At 35.5% G+C, this 23225-nt stretch overlaps 1 protein-coding gene across 1 annotated transcript in view; it reads left to right on the top strand.

The window, feature by feature from the left end:
* The first annotated feature begins 1159 nt into the window (after window positions 1–1159).
* Window positions 1160–23225, top strand: part of LOC123525265 (transient receptor potential cation channel subfamily A member 1-like) — an 81214-nt gene continuing 59148 nt past the window's right edge. Inside the window, exon 1 of the mRNA XM_045304163.2 lies at window positions 1160–1685. Coding sequence (XP_045160098.2) covers window positions 1524–1685 — 162 coding nt within the window. The 5' untranslated portion in view covers window positions 1160–1523. The remainder of the gene's footprint in view (window positions 1686–23225) is intronic.

Raw genomic sequence — 23225 nt, 5'->3', positions numbered from 1 at the left:
CCAAGCATTGTATATCACGATGGTAAAACCAATTAAATATCACCTTCTCATAGCTGAAGTAACAGAAACTGCTATTAATTACATTCCCAATTTAAAACTTTGGAAAACCTGATGCACATTTTGCATTCTAAAATAGTAAAAAGTATTAGTAACTAGAGCTACTTTTGAGAAAAGCGCATGTCTCCCACACTGCATAATCATCTAAATAGTAAGTCAGTGTATACTGTTTACTCACTACAAAAATACCTTTGAAGAATAAAAAGGCTGATTTGAGGTAATTCAAGGGCCATAATTCCGAGGTGTAAGGGCCGATTTGGCTAGTTATCGAACTTGGCCGAAGACATTTGGTCAAACACATTTGTTTGAGTTTGGCAAATATCGGATGGGAAATGTTCGACTTGGAGCGTGGGCAAGAGTAAAAAGGGCGTTTTCGGTAATTCAAGGGCCATAACCCCGAAGTGCCTGGGCCGACTTGGCCAGCTATCGAACTTGGCCGAGGACTATGGTCAATAACATTTTGTTCAAGTTTGGTGAAGATCGGATGCAAGATGTTCAACTTAACAGTGCGGACAAGAGTATAAAGGCCGATTTTCGGTATTTCAAGGGCCATAACTCCGAAGCGCCTGGGCCGATTTGGCTAGTTATCGAACTTGGCCGAGGACTTATCGTCAAACAAATAAAAGTAAGCAAGTGGAACAAAGCAGTAATTAAATATTAATTGTCAAATAGCGGAAAGCATATTTGATATATTCAAATATCATTAACTTCTTTTGAATAGCAATTGACAATGGGTAATTAACATTTTTGCAAAAGCAATTAGCAAGTGGCATGTCGATATCTACATCTGTTTGATAATATTCACAAGTTGTGAATCTGAGAACTTTTTGTTGTAACGTTGAATGAGATTTTGTAATATTTTCAGAATATTTATATTTTCCTTTCATTCTGCTAAAAAGTTTTATATTACGCCCTTTTGATTACACGAAAAATGAGAACGTTCCTTTGTTTGCACGCGACTTGTCGAATCCATTAGCTCTGTCAATACTGAGAACAATAATTTGATTTGAATAACTTGTATTTATGTTATACGAAGTCGTTTCCGGTTACATATTTAGATGTCTCATTTTGGACTAAAGCGGTTAATGGGATAATGCAAAATAACAATTTAGTTAGATTAATAAATATTTATTTTTATTGTCATTAAGTCATTGAGATAAGAAACACGTAAGACGGGACAGAATACCTAACATGTGACAGGAGAATCAGTTTAAATGGATAGTCTCTGAGACACATTGTATTTCAAGGATAGTCCATTACAGTGACAAAAGAAGATCACGATTCACGTAAGATATCTGGAAGAAAACTTGATTTCTGTTTAGCGTATAATATTTTCGTTTCCAGTTTGTGTTCGTTGTTTGCTAGTCTGTCTGTTTTAGTGTAAACACTGAAAAGGGTTAAAACAGAAGAACTTGTGTGACGGCAAAAAAAAACTGAAGGATATTGTCAGTTGTAAGGGTAGAGCAATGCACAAACTCCGGAGGTTGCAGTCACGATTGACGAAGTATAATTTAGCCAAAGAAATGGACAGTTTTGCCGTAGATCTGGGTCAACATGCAAGATACAACAAAAGAATAGAAACTATGGACAGCGATGACCAAGACGCAAAACTTCAAAATATTTTGAAGGTAGGTAATTTAAGTTGATGTAGAATAAATGTATACCCATCTCAACCTCCTGATAGCATTGTTTATTTTTCTTTAGTTTCAAAAAAGAAATATAAAAACAATTTTATAGCATTGTACTAAGAGTTCTTTAACTTTTCGTCACTGTCCTTCCATTACCACCTGTATGACGAATGAAAGAGATACCGAATACCCTATGATGTTCAAGGGCATTTTCATTTTGGACTGAATTATTACATAAGAAGTATTCTTATTGAAACTGTGAGATATACCTCTGAAAACACAAGCACAATTTATGTTTAAAATAAAATCGAATATTATATAAATGCAGCAAAGATATTCTGATTTACACTACTGAACTATAAAGAACATAAAAACAAAGTTTCGAAAATATATTTCCTTTTTGTGTAGGTCATAATCAACTTAATAATTTGATTATAGTCTGTCCCACCTAATTTTGGACCTCAACTTTGGGCTGATATGAAGAAATGAAACGGGATCAAAGAACATAAAACACGTTTTTGTGAATAAAAAAAAGTCACCCTCGAGAATTTCAAGGATTTTTGAAACAATCGTCTGGTTTTCCCGTGCGACTAAATTTCAGTTTCTCTATGGGAATTCGCTGTTGTTTATTTCTGGTCGCTATTGCCAAATATTCTCTATTTTGGAGATTTTCGGGAAATTTCACGTGTTATTCGATAATTCCGTGGGGACGTTTCACACTTATTTTTTACACTTAGCTATTTTTTCTCTCGTAAGAAACAGAAAGAATTTACAATTTAGTAAACAAACGAAATTTTGAAAAATGTAAAAATGAAGAATAGAAAAAGAACTTACTTTGCACGAAAGAATCCGGCCATTAAGTATTCAGTTATAAATTCCTTTAATCATTATTCCATTTATCCTTAAATCCTTCCAAACGATGTCCAGTTAAATGCACAATTTTCAAAGGCATAAGTTTTACACTGGAAATCCATCATCCGAAAATTGATCCAGTCAATCTACGGCAGTCTTTCGAAGAATTTCAGGCAAATAACTGAACTATGCATTTGAAACAATATCTTTAATCACAGTATTTTCCAAATGCATAATCCAGGAAGAACCTGTACGATACAAAGACGTCAACTGCTTCAGCCTCATTAGAATATAGTCTTCTACATCACTGGCACTAGAACCGCTAATTTAGCTTTGAGTGGCTTATTTTCATAAATATGTGCATTATTTTTCAATTTATAAAGAAATATAAAAGAAATGGTGCCTTCTTATATATTACGTCCCATCCTCTGTTCTTATATTAAAACATGGTAATGAACGGAATCCGACATCGCTCCGTTTCGCCGGTCATAACTTTCCATAGAAATAGGCTATCGCTGATACTCGTGTACTGATCGGAAGGTCTTACATTTATTTAACAATGACAACAAGAAATCCCCACCAAAGAACGCTATTTTTGACAAAATCAAGCGAATTTTATCGCTTTCGGAATTATTTACATCTCGATCACCCATCAACTTTCGCTTTTACCAAGTGCGAGCGATCTCATTGGACGGAACAAAAAGAGTCAAATGGCGCGATATTTGAATGTAAAAATCCAAACAAACCAGAACAGTATATTTTTCTGTATAACTTCTTCTGGAAAAAGTCATGAATGAGAAAATATCTAGAACCATTTGTCCAACAGAAATAGTATAGTGGTATCCTGCTTTTATGAATAAAATAATTTTTCAGTTTGATTTGCCATGGTACTAAAATGTAATTGACTGGGCAAATCAAATTGAAATATTATCTTATTTTACCATTTCTTTTATATTTCTTTATAATTTGAAAACTAATGCACATATTTATGAAAATAGGCCACTCAAAGCTAAATTTGCGGTTCTAGTGCCAGTGTTCTACATTTACTGCCAGTAGGCAGCTCGCCATGACACAATAACTTTTCAAACGCTATATTCCAATTATGTCATACAATATATGACGTCACTAAATATCTCGAGCGATCAATTGCATAGGCGGCAATGTCGGCTCTCTTACGCATAGCTTCCCCAACACTAATTAATTAAGTATATATTGAAGCTAACTGAGTCTCAAATTAAAAGAGGATAAAGCAAATTAGCTGTAGACTGTGCCAGTCTGACTACGTGCCGGATAAAATTTAAATCAAAGGAGGGAATGATTCAGTTTGCTTTAAGTTTAAGCCCAGACCTAAATCTTAGAAAAATAGTTAATTTGTTTCCTTTAACATATCGATACAGCTACTTTAAAAGATAACGTGTAAAAAGGGATTTTTCTATCACCGATAAAAACAAACAACCTTGACGTTACCGGTTACGGAAGGTGCGCAGGCCAGGATCCAGGGCCTGGTTGAGGGGCCCGTGCCCCCTCCAGTTTGCTGAGAAGTGACCTATAGGCCTACTTATATTACTCATCAAAGATGCACCCTACTATTATGGTAAAGGAATACTTTTTTCTCAAAATATGCACCCAGAGGCCACCATTTCATACCTGTATTACAAAAATTTAAAGGGGGAGAGCCCCCTGCCCCCCCCCCCCCCACCCCACACACACACACTCACATCAAGTGAGGTTAAGGAGTGATCCCTCCATTATTAGATCTATATTAGACCAAAACCTGCACCGGAAGCAACCATTTTATGCCTGTATTTCAAAGATAAATGCACCAGACGACACCATTCCATACCCCTAAAGAAAACAGAAATAAATATTTTAAGGGGGTATGTGTGCGAACAGGGTCATAATGTATTCAGGTTAAAAACCATCCTAGATAATGTAGATTCCTACGAAAAAGTCAACAAAATGAATCTGGCCATTGAATTACTGGATAGGCGTATTTGTAATTGTTAACAGAGAATTATCAGCATGTAAATTGTCGAATGACGGTATAGTACACAACTTCACAAATTTATATATTGATAACTTAACTGACATAAAATTCATTTGGCATAACTGTTGCAAAGTTTTTGATACCTGAACTTTCGATTTGCATTTCCTAAAATTGCAAAAATGGCACTTGGTGCATTGTGGAAATAAGGCGACGATGTGACTACATCACGGCTTATGTACATGACCGCAGTGATATTCTGTGTAGACTATATGTTGCATTAGTTACAAGTTGTGGTAATTGGATTTTTAATATATCGCACCGACACATAATAGGTCATATGGCGACTTTCCAGCTTTAGTGGTGGAGGAAGACCCCAGGTGCCCCTCCGTGCATTATTTCATCACCGACCTTCCGTAAGCCAGCTAGATGGCTTCCTCACATGAAGAATTCAAAGCCCCGAGTGAGGCTCGAACCCACATCGATGAGGGACAAGTGATTTGAAGTCAGCGACCTTAACCACTCGCCCACGGAGGCCCCTGTGGTAATTGGTATCGTCATTTTTGCCAGAGTATATTTTTGTAATGAACAGTTATACACAGTACGGTAAAGTTCATGCAAGTAATTTTTCGACTGAATATCTATATAAAGTTTGAATTGCTACAAATCATTTTTTAAGGAAAAACTGTTTGCTTTTTTGTGTGTTTTTTATTTGTTGTTGTTGTTTTGCGTTCAACGTGTTTTTGGTTGAATTTTCAATAAATCTATGCACTGCCCCATTTGTAACAGAAGTAACTGTTTCGTATACGTACTTCTTGGTGAAAATAAAACACAAAAACACGTGTTTTTTATCATCGAAAATGAAAGTAACTGACGCGCTTGAACATGTTTCTTTTATCTAGCTGAAGAACAAAATACCCCTTCAAAAGGTCATATGAGCCACGCCATGAGAAAACCAACATAATGCATTTGCGACCAGCATCCGCGCAATCTGGTCAGGATCCATGCTGTTCGCTAACGGTTTCTAATTGCAGTAGGCAGTTGACCAGATTGCGCGGATGCTGATCGCAAATGCACTATGTTGGATTTCTCATGGCGCGGCTCATATTTTTATTTTGTCTATAGGTCTGCCATGCCTATCAATAGCACAAAAATGTTTAACATGCCACTTTGGATTTCACTGAGGCCATACCAAATTGATTAATAGTTCTTCGGAAAATTTTCAAAAAAAATGGGAGCGGGCGAGCGAAATTTTTTTTTTTCTCAATTTTGATTTTTTCAGAGGCGGGTAGCTTTTACATGGAGCGAGCGGGTATTTTTCTTTTTCTTTTGCAGTTATGACTATACATAAAGTTAACATTTCTTTAAGAATAACACAGAACTTAAACATTTACAGTGTGACTAAGACAGTAGATAGCTTTTCTGTATGTTTTAAAGACTACATGAATGGTTTTGCAAATAAATTCTTGCTAAAACTCACTGAATCACTTTGTTTTTATTTTGTATTTATAATTACTGAGGTTGTATTTATAATTACTGAGGGATGAGTGTCTTATTTTTAATTTTGATTGTTCTACATTAGTCTGAAGGCGTGCCCATTTAACGGCAGAGGATGAGGAATATTTAAGACAAAACAGGCACCCAAGTGGAATAACATATCTTCTGAAACCCAGTTAGATGACTTCGACACATGAGCAGCTTTGTGCCCCTAGTGAAACTCCAAACGGTAGAGGTGAGGGGAAAGTAATAAATCACTTGACCAATGAGACCAAACGGAGTTGGGCACACAAATGCTTCAACATTGCTCGAATCCATTTGAATAATTTCTTAACAGATAAGGTTAGCTTAGATTTTTGTGGTAGAGGTTCATTTCATTCAAAAATGATAACAGACGGACAAAAAATGATCTCAATAGGGCCACTCTTTAAAAGTGTTATCTGTTGTGCTTTGACTGACCAAGAAATTTTGAGTTGGGAAGGTCTGTTTTTTTTTCAGATTCTTTCTTTCAATCAATTCATAGCCAATTAATATACAAACAGGGAAAATTGGGGTTACAATACGACAGAAATTATTTTTTATATCTACACAACTTATTTGAAAAGCTAAACATTTTTTAAAAATGAATATATGCATTTTGATAGAATATCTGACTGCCGTACTAAAGAAGTTACGTTCAAAATGATTTGGGCCTGAGACAATTAATGTGATGGATCAGTCAGGATCTGTGAACGAACTTTTTTTTTTCAAGAAAGCACTGGCTTTGGCTCTAGATCTAAAATATTTAACTAAACAACTGATAACAAATGGTTTGAAAACTTTATCTGAACAATATTTCTATGTTTAATCCAAATATTTTCAATTTGAATCCCCGTGGCCCTGCACGTCTTACAAGTCGGGCTTTGTTCTTTTCACTGTATAATTTGAACAATCGTAGAACGTGCCTACTTCATCACCTACCGGCACATCGAAGGCCATGTGTGGCACTAGCACAGACACTCCAGATTTAAAACAAATGATGAACAACACCATAATTCCTGACTTTTTGAGTTTGTGTCATCAGCTACATGTTACCATTACGAACGCATGGATTCCGATCAATATCACTTTGACGCATTAAAACAGCGATAAAACCTGTTTACCGTTATCATTCCGGACCGCGTAATCAGAAAAAAAAAAATTTTTCGGCGATTTTTATGTACGTGCGGGCGGGTGATTTTTTTTTCTTTTTCTCGGGAATGAAATCATTGATGCGGTAGTTCCGACGAACGACAAATCAATTTGGTATGGCCTGAACGGCCGAGCATGAGAAATAAAGACGCAAGGATGGAATTGAAAAACTGGTATTATGTTATTATAAAGAATAAAGGCAATTATTAATGTGTTTAACGTAGTCCCTTATACAGGCGGTTGTCTCAAATTTAAATATGTATATTTTAAATCATTAATTGCATTGAGGAATAATGTTTTACCTTGATCGAACGGTCACAAAAACACGGGTGGTAAACGCGCAATCCATTTCCCACTGGGAATACGCTAAAAATGGGTTGCGCGACTTCCGGTGCTGGTGTTGCACATCAATATAATATACAAAATCGAGGTATTGTCCGTAAGTATTGACCTGGCACTCATGAATATTCCGTATATTTCCGTAAATTAATCTTCGGTTTCCGAACCTAAATAGCGTTACTACTAAATATTTCATATATCATTCTTAATTGATATACTGTCGCAAGTACAGGTAGCTATGCAGACAAAGCGTTTAGCTACCAATATCAGGATTGTGGGTTCGAGTCCTACGTCTGACCATATCTTTTTTCCCCAAATTTTATATGCAGACTTTCTAGTTATTTGATCAAATGTATCGTGATATTTATGGTTCATTTATTAACAGTAATCATATTGACGCGTTGTTAAAATATGAAATAAGATTATTTTAATGGTATCTTAGATAAAAAGACAAATTACCTGTCACCAGCGTTCCAGAAAATAAATAGTACAGGAGAAAACAATTAAAATTCATGAAATATGATACATAAAATAATTTTAAAGATGACATTACAATACATTTAATTGAAAAAAAAAACAAACATAAATTTCTTAGTGATTTCGAACCCGTAGTAACGTGCGTTAAAGTCAGACAACTTACCTCTACGCCACCGTGTTATCGATGTACTTTTCATGTTACTTAAGTAATGTAGATACTTTCAGGATACAAATTTTGCGTAAATTAACGAAAACGCCCGAAAATATTGGCGAAGGTTAATGAGTGCCAGGTCAATACTTACAGACAATAGGTGGGTTTTCGTTTTTGTAAATAATGACACATTTACGAGTGTTTAGAAAAAAAAATGCTATTCGACACAAAAATGAATAAAGATCATATGTGTGAAATACCAACTTATTAATTTAGGAGTCAGCTCTGTTATCACGAAAACTCTGCTGGCTCGAAGTGTCAAAAAACATGAAATCATGAAAAAAAGCAAATTTTCTATCTCTTGTGCCTTCTTTATGGAAATGTGACGCTTCTAATGATCAGACATGTGTAAAACAGTCATGAATATTACATACACTTGAATGAAATGTTGCTTTTTAGGGAAAGATTGGCAAAACATAATCGGGAATGGGGTTGCGCCCCGGGAATGGAGTTGCGCGTATACATTATATCAATTATGATGTACATGAGCAACTCCATTCCCGATGCGCAACCCCATTCCCTATGATTCTTTGTCAATTATGTCCCCGTAAGCAGGGATTGAAGCAAAAGTTACTGATATTCGTTACTTTATAACAGTTGAGTTATCATAAAAAGCATCAGATGCCCTCAGATTAGGCATATGAGGTCATAAACTTCCATTTTTTGTTGATTTCATACTTTTTTCACACTTCGTCTCGCCTGAGTTTTTGTGATAATAGAGCCGAATCATAAATTACAAACCAGATATTTTACACATATAATGTACTATCATATTAGATTAAAGAAAAGAAATAGAAAGGAAATAGGGGTTGATTGGTTCCTAGTGAAATGCTAGGCAGTGGTGGTCTATTGACTGCCTAAAAACGAAACGGAGTTGCTCTTTTCCTTACATTAAAACCATATTTCAGCTTTCCATTTGCAAAACTTGCCATTATTGGAATATAAGTTTGAAAACAAATTCATTTCATGAAGAATTCATTCTAGCAATGAAAAAGTGTAATTAAAATACCCGTTCTGCACAAGCTTGCGCAAGGAATGGAGAAAGAGGGTCTGTTCACTCTGAACATCTTTCGACTATACCATCGAGTTACAGTTTTTCACCAGATTAATGACCTTATTTCTATATAAGTTTTTTCACTTAAGTAAAATTCCTGTAGCTTGTGATACTTAGATGTTTCAGTTAGCTTATTATAAGTACAAGAGGGTCATGATGACCCTATTTCGCTCAGCTGTTAAACTTGGCCTTTGAATCATCAACATAAACATTCTGGCCAATTTTTATGAAGATAGTCATAGATGTGGCCTCTACTGTGTGAACAATCCTTTCCTTTGATCTAAGTGGTGACTTAGTTTTTGACCCCATATGACCCGGTTTCGAACTTGGCATGGTAATCATTAAGAAAAACATTCTTACCAAGTTCCATGAAGATAGGGTCATAAATATTGCCCATAGAGTGTTAACAAGATTTTCCTTTGAATTGAGCGGGCAACCTAGTTTTTGACCCCACATTACCCAGTTTCAAACTTGGCCTAGGAAACTTCAAAATAAACATTCTGATCGCGTTTCATGAAGATAGAGTCATAATGTGGCCTCTCTGTGACCTGATTACATAGTTTTGGCCCCATATGACCCTAGTTCCAATCCAGGCCTAGAGATTATCAAGATAAACATTCTGTGCAAGTTTGTATCAGATCAAAGCATAAATGAAACCTCTATATGGCTGAAAAAGACAAAATAGAAAATGTTGCCCCTTTCAGGGGCAGTAACTCTAGAACTCATGAAGGAATCTAGCCGGTTTTCAAAATGAACCGAGATGTTATTGTGACTGGAGTTGTGTGTACGTTTAGTTAAAACAAACGTAAAATGTCACTTCTATCTTGTTCACAAAGTAAAAATTAACAAATTTTGGCTCTTTCAGGGGTCAATCAGGAGCCATAACTCAGGAACCCATGAATGGATCTGACAAATTCATCATGGAATCCATGAGTTACTGTTGTTAAAGATATTTTGCAACTTTTTATCACATCAAACCATAAATGAAGTTTCTATAAGGCTGTAAAAGCTAAAAGAGCATATTTTGGCCCTTTAAGGGTCCATAACTCTAAAACCCATGATGGAATCTGGTCAGTTTATGAAATGAACCGAGATATAATGCCAATACAAGTTGTGTGCAAGTTAAATTAAAATCAATGGCAAAACGTGGTCCCTATCATGTTCACAAGCCAAAATAGCAAATTTTGGTCATTTAAGGGGCCATAACTGGAACCCATGACTGAATCTGGCCAGTTTTTGAAAGAAACCCAGATATTATGCCAATACAAGTTGTGTGCAAGTCTGATTAAAGTTTACTCCAAAATGTGGTCTCTATCGTGTTCACAGGCAAAAAATAGCAAATTTTGGCACTTTAAGGGGCCATTACTCTAGAACCCTTGAGGGATCTGGCCATTTTACGAAAGGAACCGAGATATTATGCCAATACAAGTTGTGTGCAAGTTTAATTAAAGTTGATTACAAAATGTGGTCTCTACCGTGTTCAGAAAAAAAAAATGTTGACAGACGACGACGGACAAAGGGCGATAACAAAAGGTCACTTTACCACTACGTGACAGGTGAGTATGCAATTCTACTGTACCAGCAAACTGTGAAGCAGGTAAAAGGAGATATAAGAGATATAACAATTAAAAATATATTTCAAAAAACATTTGCTTGCAGAGTTATATCTAAGAATTTCCCAGCCATCATTCTACAGTATATCCCGCCATATTATTACAATTTCGATGGCAGAAATATATAGACAAGTACATGTTGAGTCAGGCGATAGATGAAGATTAATACGCGGACTTAAATATTTCCAAAAAGATGTATACTGTTGCCATTCTGTATACTCCAACTTTCACTTCATTGAAATCTGTTGTTCATTTTCATCAATCTCGTTTTTCTGAATCTCATTGTCGACGGTTGTTAACAATGCACATGGGAAATGAATAACAGCAACTCTTAACGACACGGATAAACACAATAAATTCTCGCGTCAAATAATTACAGTCGAACAATTATCGTTATATTGATCAAATCTCATTAATATTATACAGACTACTGATTTTGAATATGGGAAATTCACAGATGTTAATAAAGACCTTTGATCTTGACATAATCTATTACTGAACTAACTAAATCAATGTAAGCAAACATACAGAGAAACGAAATATAAAAGTTGGAAAATAAATCTTCTGCCTTGAAACTTGATCTTTTAGGAAGTCGCAGCCATCCTGAGCACTGTAGCATCATTGTTTATTCCATTTTCCTAAGTTGTCTTGTTGTCCTTTGACATTTGGAACAGTACAATAAAAGTAACGCATCGACTTTATTTGTCAAAGGCATTATAAAAATGCTTTTGCCACGTGAAATACAGACCAGTTCAAATTATCATTATAAGTAAGTAAGTTAATAATTGTTTAGTAAAGTGAAATAGTAAAGTGTAAACAGTTTTACAAAACTATGTCATAAAATTACATAAATATTCACCCGGACCAATAGACCTATGGGTCGCCTTAAATTTACAAAAATATACAAAGTAGAAAGATCTGTGTCTTTCAGTTTCAATGTATAAAGCAACAATGTTTAATAAAACTTGGAATTCATATTTACACATGTTAATACACGGCTACTAAACGCTAGCGCCACCACCAAATTGTGGTTATAAGGAAAAGAGCTATCGACATTTCCGTGGTGCAGCTATCGCCCGTTTGAAAATGTAAACACGTGAGTAAAATTTATATTTGATCTTATATTTTTATTGATAGAACCTTTTGCAAAAATCGGAGAATGTAGTTCCGTGTAACAACACTTTAACTAGCGTCTGGCTGTGATTTCATTAAAATAATATGCAAATTGTGGTGTCAGGAGCTTTTCTCCCGAATCTGACGGTGGCATATTTTCATATCGGCCAGTATTCGAACACCATTCCGATTAATGGACACATTGTAAGAACATAACTGCGCATGCAAATTGTGTAGAAATGATAAATAACTATATACGTACACACCATGAATAATAGAATCTCGGGTTAGAAGAAATATTCCAGGATTTTTAAAAGTGGTGGCGCTATAACTTTAGTGATGGCGCTATACAGTAGTGGTGGCGCTGTTACGGCATTCAGTAATACAAAATGCTGGCGCATCCGGAACAAAACAAACACCAACATTCTCTAACTGATAATATTCCTGCAAGGAATTATGTTATTAAAGAAAGAAAAACACGATCATAGTTTATTTGCCTTTATGAAACATTCTCTATCCAAGAAAAAAAAAGAAAATACTCACAGACCCTTGGGACTCTTGTAGTCAAAGTAAATTTCCTTTGTTTAATTAAAATGTTAATGTATAATTATTTCAAACCTTTAAATATTCTACCTAAATACAAACGTAAGTGTACTTTAAATTCAGGTCATGAAAAATAGTAGCAATACTTTTATTTCAAACATATTATTATATTAAGATTCTGAAAGTTACTTGCCTTTGTATTTTTACGTCGTTTGCATGCATTGTAAACAAAAGACCCTACCTTCACAATTCTTTCTGAAAAGTACAGTACATTTTCAATTCCCATCGATTAAATATGATTAATCAATGCAGCTTAGATTTACAATCTGAATCCATATATACATGTAGTTTATTTTACGATCATGTACAGGTTACTACATGTATTTTGTTGAGAAACGTAATTTGGGTGTAGTGTGGGATAAGTTGATAACATCAACTATTGAAGAAATTTCTGTGGCTTGCAGTCAGACATTTTCGTATTTTAAAATTGAATATATCAGCCACTAATCAAATACAACAGCACCACCACTACTGTATAGCGCAACCACTTGGGTGATAGCGCCACCATTTTCAAAAATAGTCGTGTTTTAACTTTTTACTGTGTTTTTCGTCATTCTTTGGCGTATGGGAATACGTGTTATTCAGTTCTACACGATTTGCATGACTGTGCAGGTATGTTTTTACAGTGTGTCTTATCATCGGAATGGTGTTCGAATACTGGCCGATATGAAAATATGCCACTGTCAAATTCGGTAGAAAAGCTCCTGGCACCACAATTTGCATATTATTTTAATGAAATTACAGCCAACCTCTAGTAAAAAAGTTGTTACACGGAACTACATTCTCCGATTTTCGAAAAAAGTTTTATCAATAAAGAAATAAGATAAAATATAAATTTTACTCACGTGTTTACATTTTCAAACGGGCGATAGCTGCACCACGGAAATGTCGATAGCTCTTTTCCTTATCACCACAATTTGGTGGTGGAGCTAGCGTTTAGTAGCCGTGTAATATCTTTTCGGGAAATATAGTATTACTAAATATCATCTCTACTGTGAGGGTTAAATTATCTGTTTAAATTTTAAAACAACAATGTTTAATAAAACTTGGAATTTATATTTACACATTTTAATATCATTTCCTGGAAATATAGTAAAGATCATCTTTACTGTGAGGGTTAAATTATCTGTTTAAATTTTGTCGCCCGCCTGTACAAATTTTGTCGCCCTTTGACAATGTTTTTAGCAAGTGTGCTTGGTTTATTCATAATATATATAGACTTTATTCTATAGATGGAGCCGTGCCCGTATATTGCCAATAAAAAATATAAACCTATGTGAATTTTCTATTTCGAAAATGTTGTATCAGTAAAAAAAATAAAATATCGTGAAGAGTTACATATGTTTTGTATTTGTTTGAGGTTGAAGTCCCAAATAAGAAGCATTTTATTGTTATTCTTGTTCACATGATTATACCAATATCGATTTGGAATCATCAGATAATGTTCTGCAAAAAATCTCTCTTAATTTGTGATTGACAGTACTTTATCATATAGCTTTTTCAGTCTACGGAAATGGTAATATGACTTATAATACCGACATAAATATGAAATGCATATATTTTAGTATTTCTATCAATTTTTAATGTAAGATTATACTGGAGATAGATCACTATATGTGTTCAAATTACGTGAATTTGTATTTTATGAAAAATAATTTCAGAATCGGCAATATGACAGACAGTTCAGGAAATAAAAGGATATCTAAATGTGAAATTAATAAAATGTTTTGCAGGTTCGATGATAGCCCTTTTAAACTTCTCAAAGTGAGTTGTACGATTGTTTCCACCAATGCGTCTACGAAAAATATAAATATTATTCTGCAACCATTGAACTGTTTTAAGGTTTGTTTTTTAAAGTCTTGCCCGACTCCTCCCATACTATTAGCCTGATTTAGGTCAAACGTTCACAGATAAACAACCTGGATGTTCAGATAACCATAAAGGAGTTTTTTCTGCAAATATTTTATTGCAGTTATGTGTCTTTGATAGTTTTTGCAATATAAAGGATGTCATAGTATGTGGGTTCATCCGTGTCCTATGGACACAGTTTTATTGGAAAAACGTTATTACAATTGTTTCTCGAATGTGTTTTGTCCATGCTACAATTGACCGGCGTGGTGGCAGCTACAGAAAATGACCCGATTTTCTACCTGATATATAGTGACGTTCACAAATAACACTCAATTCGTAACTATCTATTATTAGTCTTTTTGGTTGCATTCTTTGCTTCCAAAGGATTTTTTTTACAGATTTTATTGGTTAAGATTAATTGACAGACGTTTTTCTGGCCTTGTGAAACAAAGGTATGGCACTGAGCTTCGATCAAGAACTTCTGCATCAATAAAACCAGAACTCTCTCTTGCTTTAGACAATTTGTTAGATAAAATTCACTTGGTTTCAGAAGCGAAAGTCGTGCGTTCAGCCTTCAGAACAACTTTAAAGTCCATCAGTGCAAAGTTTATATCTGTTTTTCTCTCTCTGATACATCATGTCCGTTGTGCAAACAGGCCGGTCACTGCCTTAGCAAGTGTAAATACTTACCTGCAGATGACAAGCTTTACCTTTCCGAAATACGTCAAACTGTTCAGAAGGAGTTCGACAACAACCCCGAATTATGATGATATCTCTAGAGTTGACTAAAGAAGTGGACCAGCTTTCCAATGGTTTACGAGCTGCTTCTTCCAGACATGTGAGCACCAAACAATCTCATACGCTAAAAGCATTTTACAAGCACTTCCACTTAAATGCTACATTAGATACTGGTGCAGAGATCAATATGATATAACTGTCGCTCATTTCATGGGTGTTCCTACGAAGAAAACACCCAACGTGTTCTTCAAGATGATGAAACCACCCCTTTTAAAATTGCTGGGAAAACCCATATAGTTCTCAACCGTGATAAACAGAGCGTTGTCCTCGAGGCATTAGTCGTTACTGATTTAAACACTGATAAACTCGGGGAAATACGTTCATGCCTACCAATGACATAATGGTTAGACCTGCTAAGCAACAAATATTTATTCGTGAACCTGATGAAGTGATGTATAGTCCAGACAACCCTGATAACTCTGAGAACCATGACCGTAGAACTCAAGCGTTTGTTCTTAGAGCAAGTTCCAACTTTACAGTTACCTGGTCTTGAAGTTATAGTACCAGTTGAAATTGATCCCGATAGTAATATCGCTATAGAAGAGTTGATCCCAGCTTCTTGCTTCATAGCATTACGAGAAGACAATCTGCTTCATCGACTTAATTCTAGATATAGGTCGCGTAAAAATGTCAACAAGAATCCTGTGGCCGAAAAGGGAATCTTAGAGCTTGAAGATGAAATTATTCGTATAGAGCCATATGTTGGACCAATTTCGAAAACACAGCTCGCAAATGCTGTAGCTAGATTAGTTTTCGCACTCGGCGTGTGCTATGGTCTGTCAGAGAGCTATGGACACAGAGACACCAATTCACTCATGATCAGCTCCCAGTCTCAGAAAGAGACTTCATTTTACGCCAATATGAGTCACGTTTCATCAATCATGTCGTGAGTGAAAAGTGAAAGCAAGGTATTGCGACCAGAAAACATTCAGACTTAAATTTTGGTGAATTTGTGTATATGTATTTTCATAAGAATAAATTAAAGGCTCGGCAAAGATACCTTGTTGTGTCTCAACAGGACGATTGGTATTTTGTTAAGAAGTTTACGGGCAATCAGTTACGTGCTTCGTCATATAAAATCAAGAAAAACGAGAGCTTTCGTGTTCCAGTGGAGATGCAAGACTACAATTTACACATAAGTCTTGGTATGATAGTGATAATGAGGACACTAATATGGTCCCTGTTATTCCTGAAACGGTACCGGTTCCACAAGCTTTAATCACACAAACAAGACGACCATAGCCTCGCGCTTGAGGAGTCACCAGTTTTAATTGGCGAACCTAATGAAAACCCTCCTATGGAAAGTGAACCTTATGCTTCAAGTAAACAGAAATAGCTCAGTCTAATCTGCAGCCTTAGCCTCAGATAAGCCGCATACTTCCTAAATAAATATAGGACTATGTGCCATAAACAATAAGTGATTAATAAATCGCAGAACCACTCAGTGAATTTAGTATAACAGGATTATGGACTGTGTCTACTGTGTTATCAGATGCCTTAGTCAGATGCCATTTCAACGTATGTGTAATTGTGTAATAGTGCAATGACCAAATAAACATTAACGACTAACTGGTGACACCCCCCCCCCCCCCCCCCCCACTCCACTCCCCGCAAAAAAATAGTGAGGCGAACAGCTCATTACTTTCCAAGAAAAATAGTAGAAATTCCAAGTAAAAGACGCTACGCAGCTAGTAACTGTTAAATAGAAACGGTAATCATCACTCTGTACCATGTGCATATTATGACAGTAATAGACACAATAAAGTAATATTCTGGAATGGATCGCGCGCAAAATTATCATAAAGCTCCCACGGAGATATGTTGTTAACCTTTAGCCTGCTGGTGGCAAATGATTTTACCTTTGCGACCAGTGCAGACCAAGATCAGCCTGCACATCCGTACATGCTGATCGTGGTCTGCACTGTTCGCTATTAGTCAGTAGATGTTCAGTGAACATCTCTTTGAGTAATAAATGGTATTGTCTAAATTGAATGATGGACCAAACGTTACTTGACATAGCAAAGGATCTTAAATCAATAGTCAGGTTATTGTTGTTATTTTGTTTTCGGTCTTGCCAGTACAGGAAACAGACATTGAGCTTAACATACTTTATTGACGGTCAATTTATGTCTTGAAATGATGATTTAGGACATACATGATTTAGATTCGTGACACGGCGTAGACCATAATCTGTATAAAGCCAACAAGAAGATCTTTGGGAAGCATAGGATGTAAACAATCAACATAACAGTAGACTGTGTTTGACTGAAACCAACATTACTCAAGCCCCAAACAGAAACGTGCCTTTCAAGAAGGGTCCGTGGCCATCATAGCCCCCTTTCACAGCCTCTGTTACTCCTTTCGTCGAACTAAATGTAAGCTGCTCTCGCAACTTTGCAAGAAGTTATTTAGTATGAAAATTATATAAATGGATGGATCACATCTCTCTGTAACAGAATTTACAATGATTATTGGACAACAGGGACATATATAAATGGGTACAACATTTATCCATTAAACGCGTTTATGCAATATACCTTTAAAACAGTAATTGTGCAGGTTTTCACTTAGTACAGCAGCTGATGCTGGAAGCAATGTTATGTTTATTTTGCTCTTAAACATACTGCCAGACCGAGCGGATAATATTAAGAAACTTCTGTCTTTATTTTCTTCTGTTTGATATCCCCTTACAACTCCTAATAGCTTCACGTAATGTTACAACATTCCCAGAGCACATGAACTAAATTTTCCTATTAGAATGTCAAGGGGGTTATTCGATCTACTACTTACCATGGAAAAAAATGGCGGCCAAAACTGAAAATGTGAGTTTTTCTTACTTTTTATGCCCCCGAAGGGAGGCATATAGTTTTTGAACCGTCGGTCTGTCAGTCTGTCAGTCTGTCGGTCTGTCCGCAATTTTCGTGTCCGGTCCATATCTTTCAAAGGTCAAGGTCACACTTAGACATTAAAGGATAGTGCATTCATGGGCGTGTCCGGTCCATATCTTTGTCATCGATGGATGGATTTTCAAATAACTTGGCATAAATGTGTACCACAGTAAGATGACGTGTCGCGCGCAAGACCCAGGTCCGTAGCTCAAAGGTCAATGTCACACTTAGACGTTAAAAGATAATGCATTGATGGGATTGTCCGGCCCATATCTTTGTCATCAATGGATGGATTTTCAAATAACTTGGCATGAATGTGTACCACAGTAAGACGACGTGTCGTGCGCAAGACCCAGGTTCGTAGCTCAAAGGTCAAGGTCACACATAGACGTTAAAGGATAGTGCATTGATGGGCGTGTCCGGTCCATATCTTTGTCATCGATGGATGGATTTTCAAATAACTTGGCATGAATGAGTACCACAGTAAGACGACGTGTCACACACAAGACCCAGGTCTGTAGCTCAAAGGTCAAGGTCACACTTAGACGTTAAAGGTCATTTTTCATGATAGTGCATTGATGGGCATGTCCGGTCCATATCTTTGTCATTCATTTTAAAATAACTATGCATGAATGTGTGACACAGTAAGCTCCGTAGGTCAAAGGTCCTAAACTCTAACATCGGCCATAATTATTCATTCAAAGTGCCATCGGGGGCATGTGTCATCCTATGGAGACGGCTCTTGTTTGCTTTTTCAAGGATATCTAGACAATAACACATGTCTATCAACCTGCTCCACTGTTTTCTCCATCTACCGGTACCTTTCACTTTGGAAACAGCACTTTAATTTGTCTGGAATGCTGGTCATGAAATTCGAATCGATGGAAAATTCTCCGGTAAACAGGGGATAAGGAATAGTGCGACTTGCAAAAATGGTCTTTTTACCTAATATACCGCAGGTTGTAACCTATTTTTCTGATTTGAAGGTATATTTCCACATACTTATCTAATACTGTTGGTTTTGAGCAGATCACAGTTCGTATTTTCAAAAAAAACACAATTTTTGTCCGATGGTAAGAAACAGTGTGCGAAAATTAGAGGATAAGGTGCAGTGCAATTTTTTCAAACGGATTTTACAGTTTTCTCTCATCGTTTCTGAGATAACCAATTGACATTTCTCTACCATGTAATAATTAAAGAGGTCTGAATCGTGACCCTGGCTGTTAAACTACACTAATATTGTAGATGAACCATAGTGTAAACCCTCCTATCGTTAAAAGTCGTAAATGACGAACAATCGAGTGTTCCTTATCGTGATTGTTTAAAAGTAGGCTCCGGAAGCAAATTAAACATACAAAATGAATGGAAACAGCATACCCGTGGTACCCATAGCACAGTGATCGGTAACGTATGTATCAATACATAGGTTATTGGTGTGTGTGCGTATATCAGTAATAATAACTCACTGTTGGCTTGTGGTGGGTTGCACATCAGGTTAACATTATTGTAACATCAAGGGCTAAAATCTGAAAGGTGTATCGAGAATGTGAGAAGGCTAAAGACAGTGCGCTACTTTAAAAAGAGAGAATCAGACAGTGGAACTATTATCTCCCTGCTAATTAAATCCTTTGGCAAACAGAAAAGGGAGGAGAGAAAATAAGAAAAACAAAACGAGAAACGGACTTCGAGACTTCGAAAAAAAAAACAGTACTTTTTCACAAGAAATGTATAATATGATATTATACATTCCCTGTGAAAATGTACCGTGTTTCTTTCGGAGTATCGAGAGTCTGTTTCTTAGTTTGTTGAATAGGCTTTGGTTGTTCGGGCGCAGGCTTTACCGAAAAGATAGTGTTTGTAGTTTTTACTTAGAACGTATACGACCTTATATTACTTTATTTTCGTTTCTATTAAAATCGATACCTTAAAACGAATCGCTGCCGTAGAACTGGTAGCTAAAAGGTAAAAGAGCTAGCTTTAATTACTGTTAAGGTAAAAATCTGCAAGTAAAAGGGCATAAAGTTTTGTTCCAACCGTGATATATCTTGAAATATTTTTTAATATATTTGAAAAAGTCTTTACAGTAAAGACAGACTTAATAGAACTGTTAACTCTGAATGAAATTTTATATGTAGAATTGTTGGTTTTTGTTGGTGCTTGGTTCATGAATGTGGTTGTACTCAAATAAAATTATCTTTTCTTCATTATTTGGAAAAGTTCTGACACGGTGACTTGTGGTTATATTTAATTTTTAATATTAGAATTAGTACTTTTTCTTTGTGCATTTCATTATATACAGCTTAAAGTGATGTGATTCATGGATTCAGTGACAAAAGCACTTGTTATAAGAGCTGCCACTTACAAATATACAAGGGAACGAGATTATGAAAACCGCCTTTGAAAATACGAATAATTAATTTGACAATCGTAAGAAATAATTAATTTGAATAAATAGGTATTTGTGCTTTTGATTTACCATGGTCGGCTTCAATTTGATGGCAGTCTTGAACACGAATTTTGATGCCCGAAAATGAATTTATTCGTTAATTTGGGATACATACGTTACCATCAGCATATTTCTGATCAGTTTTGATAAGTTTAATATGTGTTATTGTTGATTGACATAAATGTTTCCAAGAAAAGCTTGATAATTAAATGTTCTTAAATTCGTGGTATAAGATACATAATGTTGGTAAATAACAATCATATTTGCCACGTATTAAGCCTTACTTGAATGTATTTTTTTCTCATACCTATGTGCAATGATACTTACGTTACTTTTGTAATGCAGCTTAAGATACAAGCAGGACACATAAAATATTCAAATTGCTCTTCCAAATATATATGTTAATGGCATCGTAAGAGTATATCTATGAATTTATGAGCATATTATGTTTGCGATTTGCGATTTACCTTTTGTCAATGTTTTAAATATGTTTTGTTACAGTTAAATGTTCGTTCAATAATCTACTTGCGAACCCGCGAGGTAATATTCCTTAATAACTCTAAGCCAACGTTAACTTATAATGTAAGAGTTAACCATAATTATGAAAAGTCGTATACATAGTTATAGCTTCAACCGCAAATAATTTCTGGTCTTTGTATCCATAAAATCGTGAATTAGTGCGCCTAAATGTCTCATAACGTATGTATTTTAACGCAAAACTACAAAGAATGCATAACACCTAAACAAGTTAAGTGGTGTTGCTGAGTTTTCACTATCTTTAGTAAAACACATTGTATTTTAAGTAGGTTAACCTTTTATGTTTTTTTAAGACAAAAAAAGTAATATTTCAACATTTTTGTAAGGCAATTGTTTGTTATTAATGACTTTGGGCGCTATACCAAATAGAAAGTTATAAATACGTAAATGTTGGCGAGGGATACTATATTAAATACTTGCTAAACTTTTGGCTTACAGTACATCACGTGTCTGATAGACAGGCGGATACCTTTTAAATCTTATTACATTTAGCAAGAGATAGTTATAAATGATCACCAAAATATTATTGTAACAGAATTTTACTTGGTTGTCTCTGAAAAGAGCGAAGTAAAAAGTTGCTTGAAGAAGTGAACTGCACATTATCCTCTTATTTTCGTACACTGTTCCTTACCATCAGACAAAAAAACTGTGTAATTTAAAATTACGACTTTTAATCGGCTCCAGACTAACCATGATGGAAATATATATTGATTCTTTTCTTCTAATCAGAAAAATAGCTCACAATTATTTGAATTATAAGGAAAAAAGACCATTTTTGCTAATCGCACTATTCCTTATCCCGTGTTTACCGGAGGATTTTCCATCGATTCAAATCCCATGACCAGCATTCCAGACAAACTACAGCACTGTTTCCAATGTTAAAGGTACCGATAGATAGAAAAAAACAGTGGAGCAGGTTGATAGCCATGTGCGATGGTCTAGAAATCCTTAAAAAAGATAAAAAGTTAGAAAAACTCACATTTTCAGTTTTGGCCTCCATTTTGTTTTGGTGGTAAGGAGTAGATCGAATACCCCCCTTGAATGTGGTCCCTCTTCATCTTTAAATATATGAGAGATCGCTTATTGTCCGCTATTATGTTTATAGGTTCATTTAACAGAACAAAATATATGTGATCTTTCCTGAATGCCTCCATGGATAGGAACACTCAAAATGACATTATGATTTACGACTAATCCTATATTTTTGTAAATGCATTAAACAGTAATAGCTGGTTCTTTTTTATCAATTGATAAGATCGCATGCATTCTTCCTTTTTACAGTCATAACCCTTGGCGATTGTCTATTGCTGTTTTATGTGATAATTCTCCTGTGTAACATTTTTTTATTTCTACGATTATTTTCAAAAGTGATATTCTTACAGAATTATTAACATCTACCGTTACAAATAATGTATATTTTTCTTGTTTGATAATACGAAATATTGTGATATTATGTAACCTGATTGACGTTTTGTATTGGAAGATTAGTCCTCTGTCTCAAAGAAAATGTCGATTTTTACCTATTTCTGGTTATCTTTTGTAAACAGTCGCATTTCTCCGTTGAATTTTGCTAAATTGGACTGTGTTCTTATTCGATGTTCTAACCAAATCATTCTGTACAATACGGTGACATATTTAGACGAGTATTCATTTAAAATCAAAGCCCAAATGGGGTACATGCGGTGCGCAAAAAAAAGTCTACATAACGTTCTGCACTTCAGTTAAAAAAATCCATTTCGATTGCTCATCGGCTCGTTCTTATCAGTTTAGGGATGACAAGCATTTTAAAATGTATGTTTTTTAGAATAAATTTAACTGTGAAAATCAGTTTGTTTGTTAGTCTGGGTTTGTTTGGCTTACACAATTATAGGTAATATGGCGACTTTCCAGCTTTGATGGGGGATGAAGAGCCCAGGTGCCCCTCCATGCATTATTTCATCATAGGCGGTCGGCTGGGTAGAACATTCCACCTTCCTTAAACCAGCTGGATGGCTTCCTCACTTGAAGAAGTGTGAGTCAAGTGATTCTAGACAGCGACCGTAACCACTCGGCCATCTGTGAACATCAGCTAAATGATTTCCTAAAACGGATATAATTTTAATATATA

This window comes from Mercenaria mercenaria, chromosome 3, assembly GCF_021730395.1.
Source record: "Mercenaria mercenaria strain notata chromosome 3, MADL_Memer_1, whole genome shotgun sequence".
Classification (NCBI taxonomy): Eukaryota; Metazoa; Mollusca; class Bivalvia; order Venerida; family Veneridae; genus Mercenaria; species Mercenaria mercenaria.
This window is presented reverse-complemented; position numbering and strand designations above follow the sequence as displayed.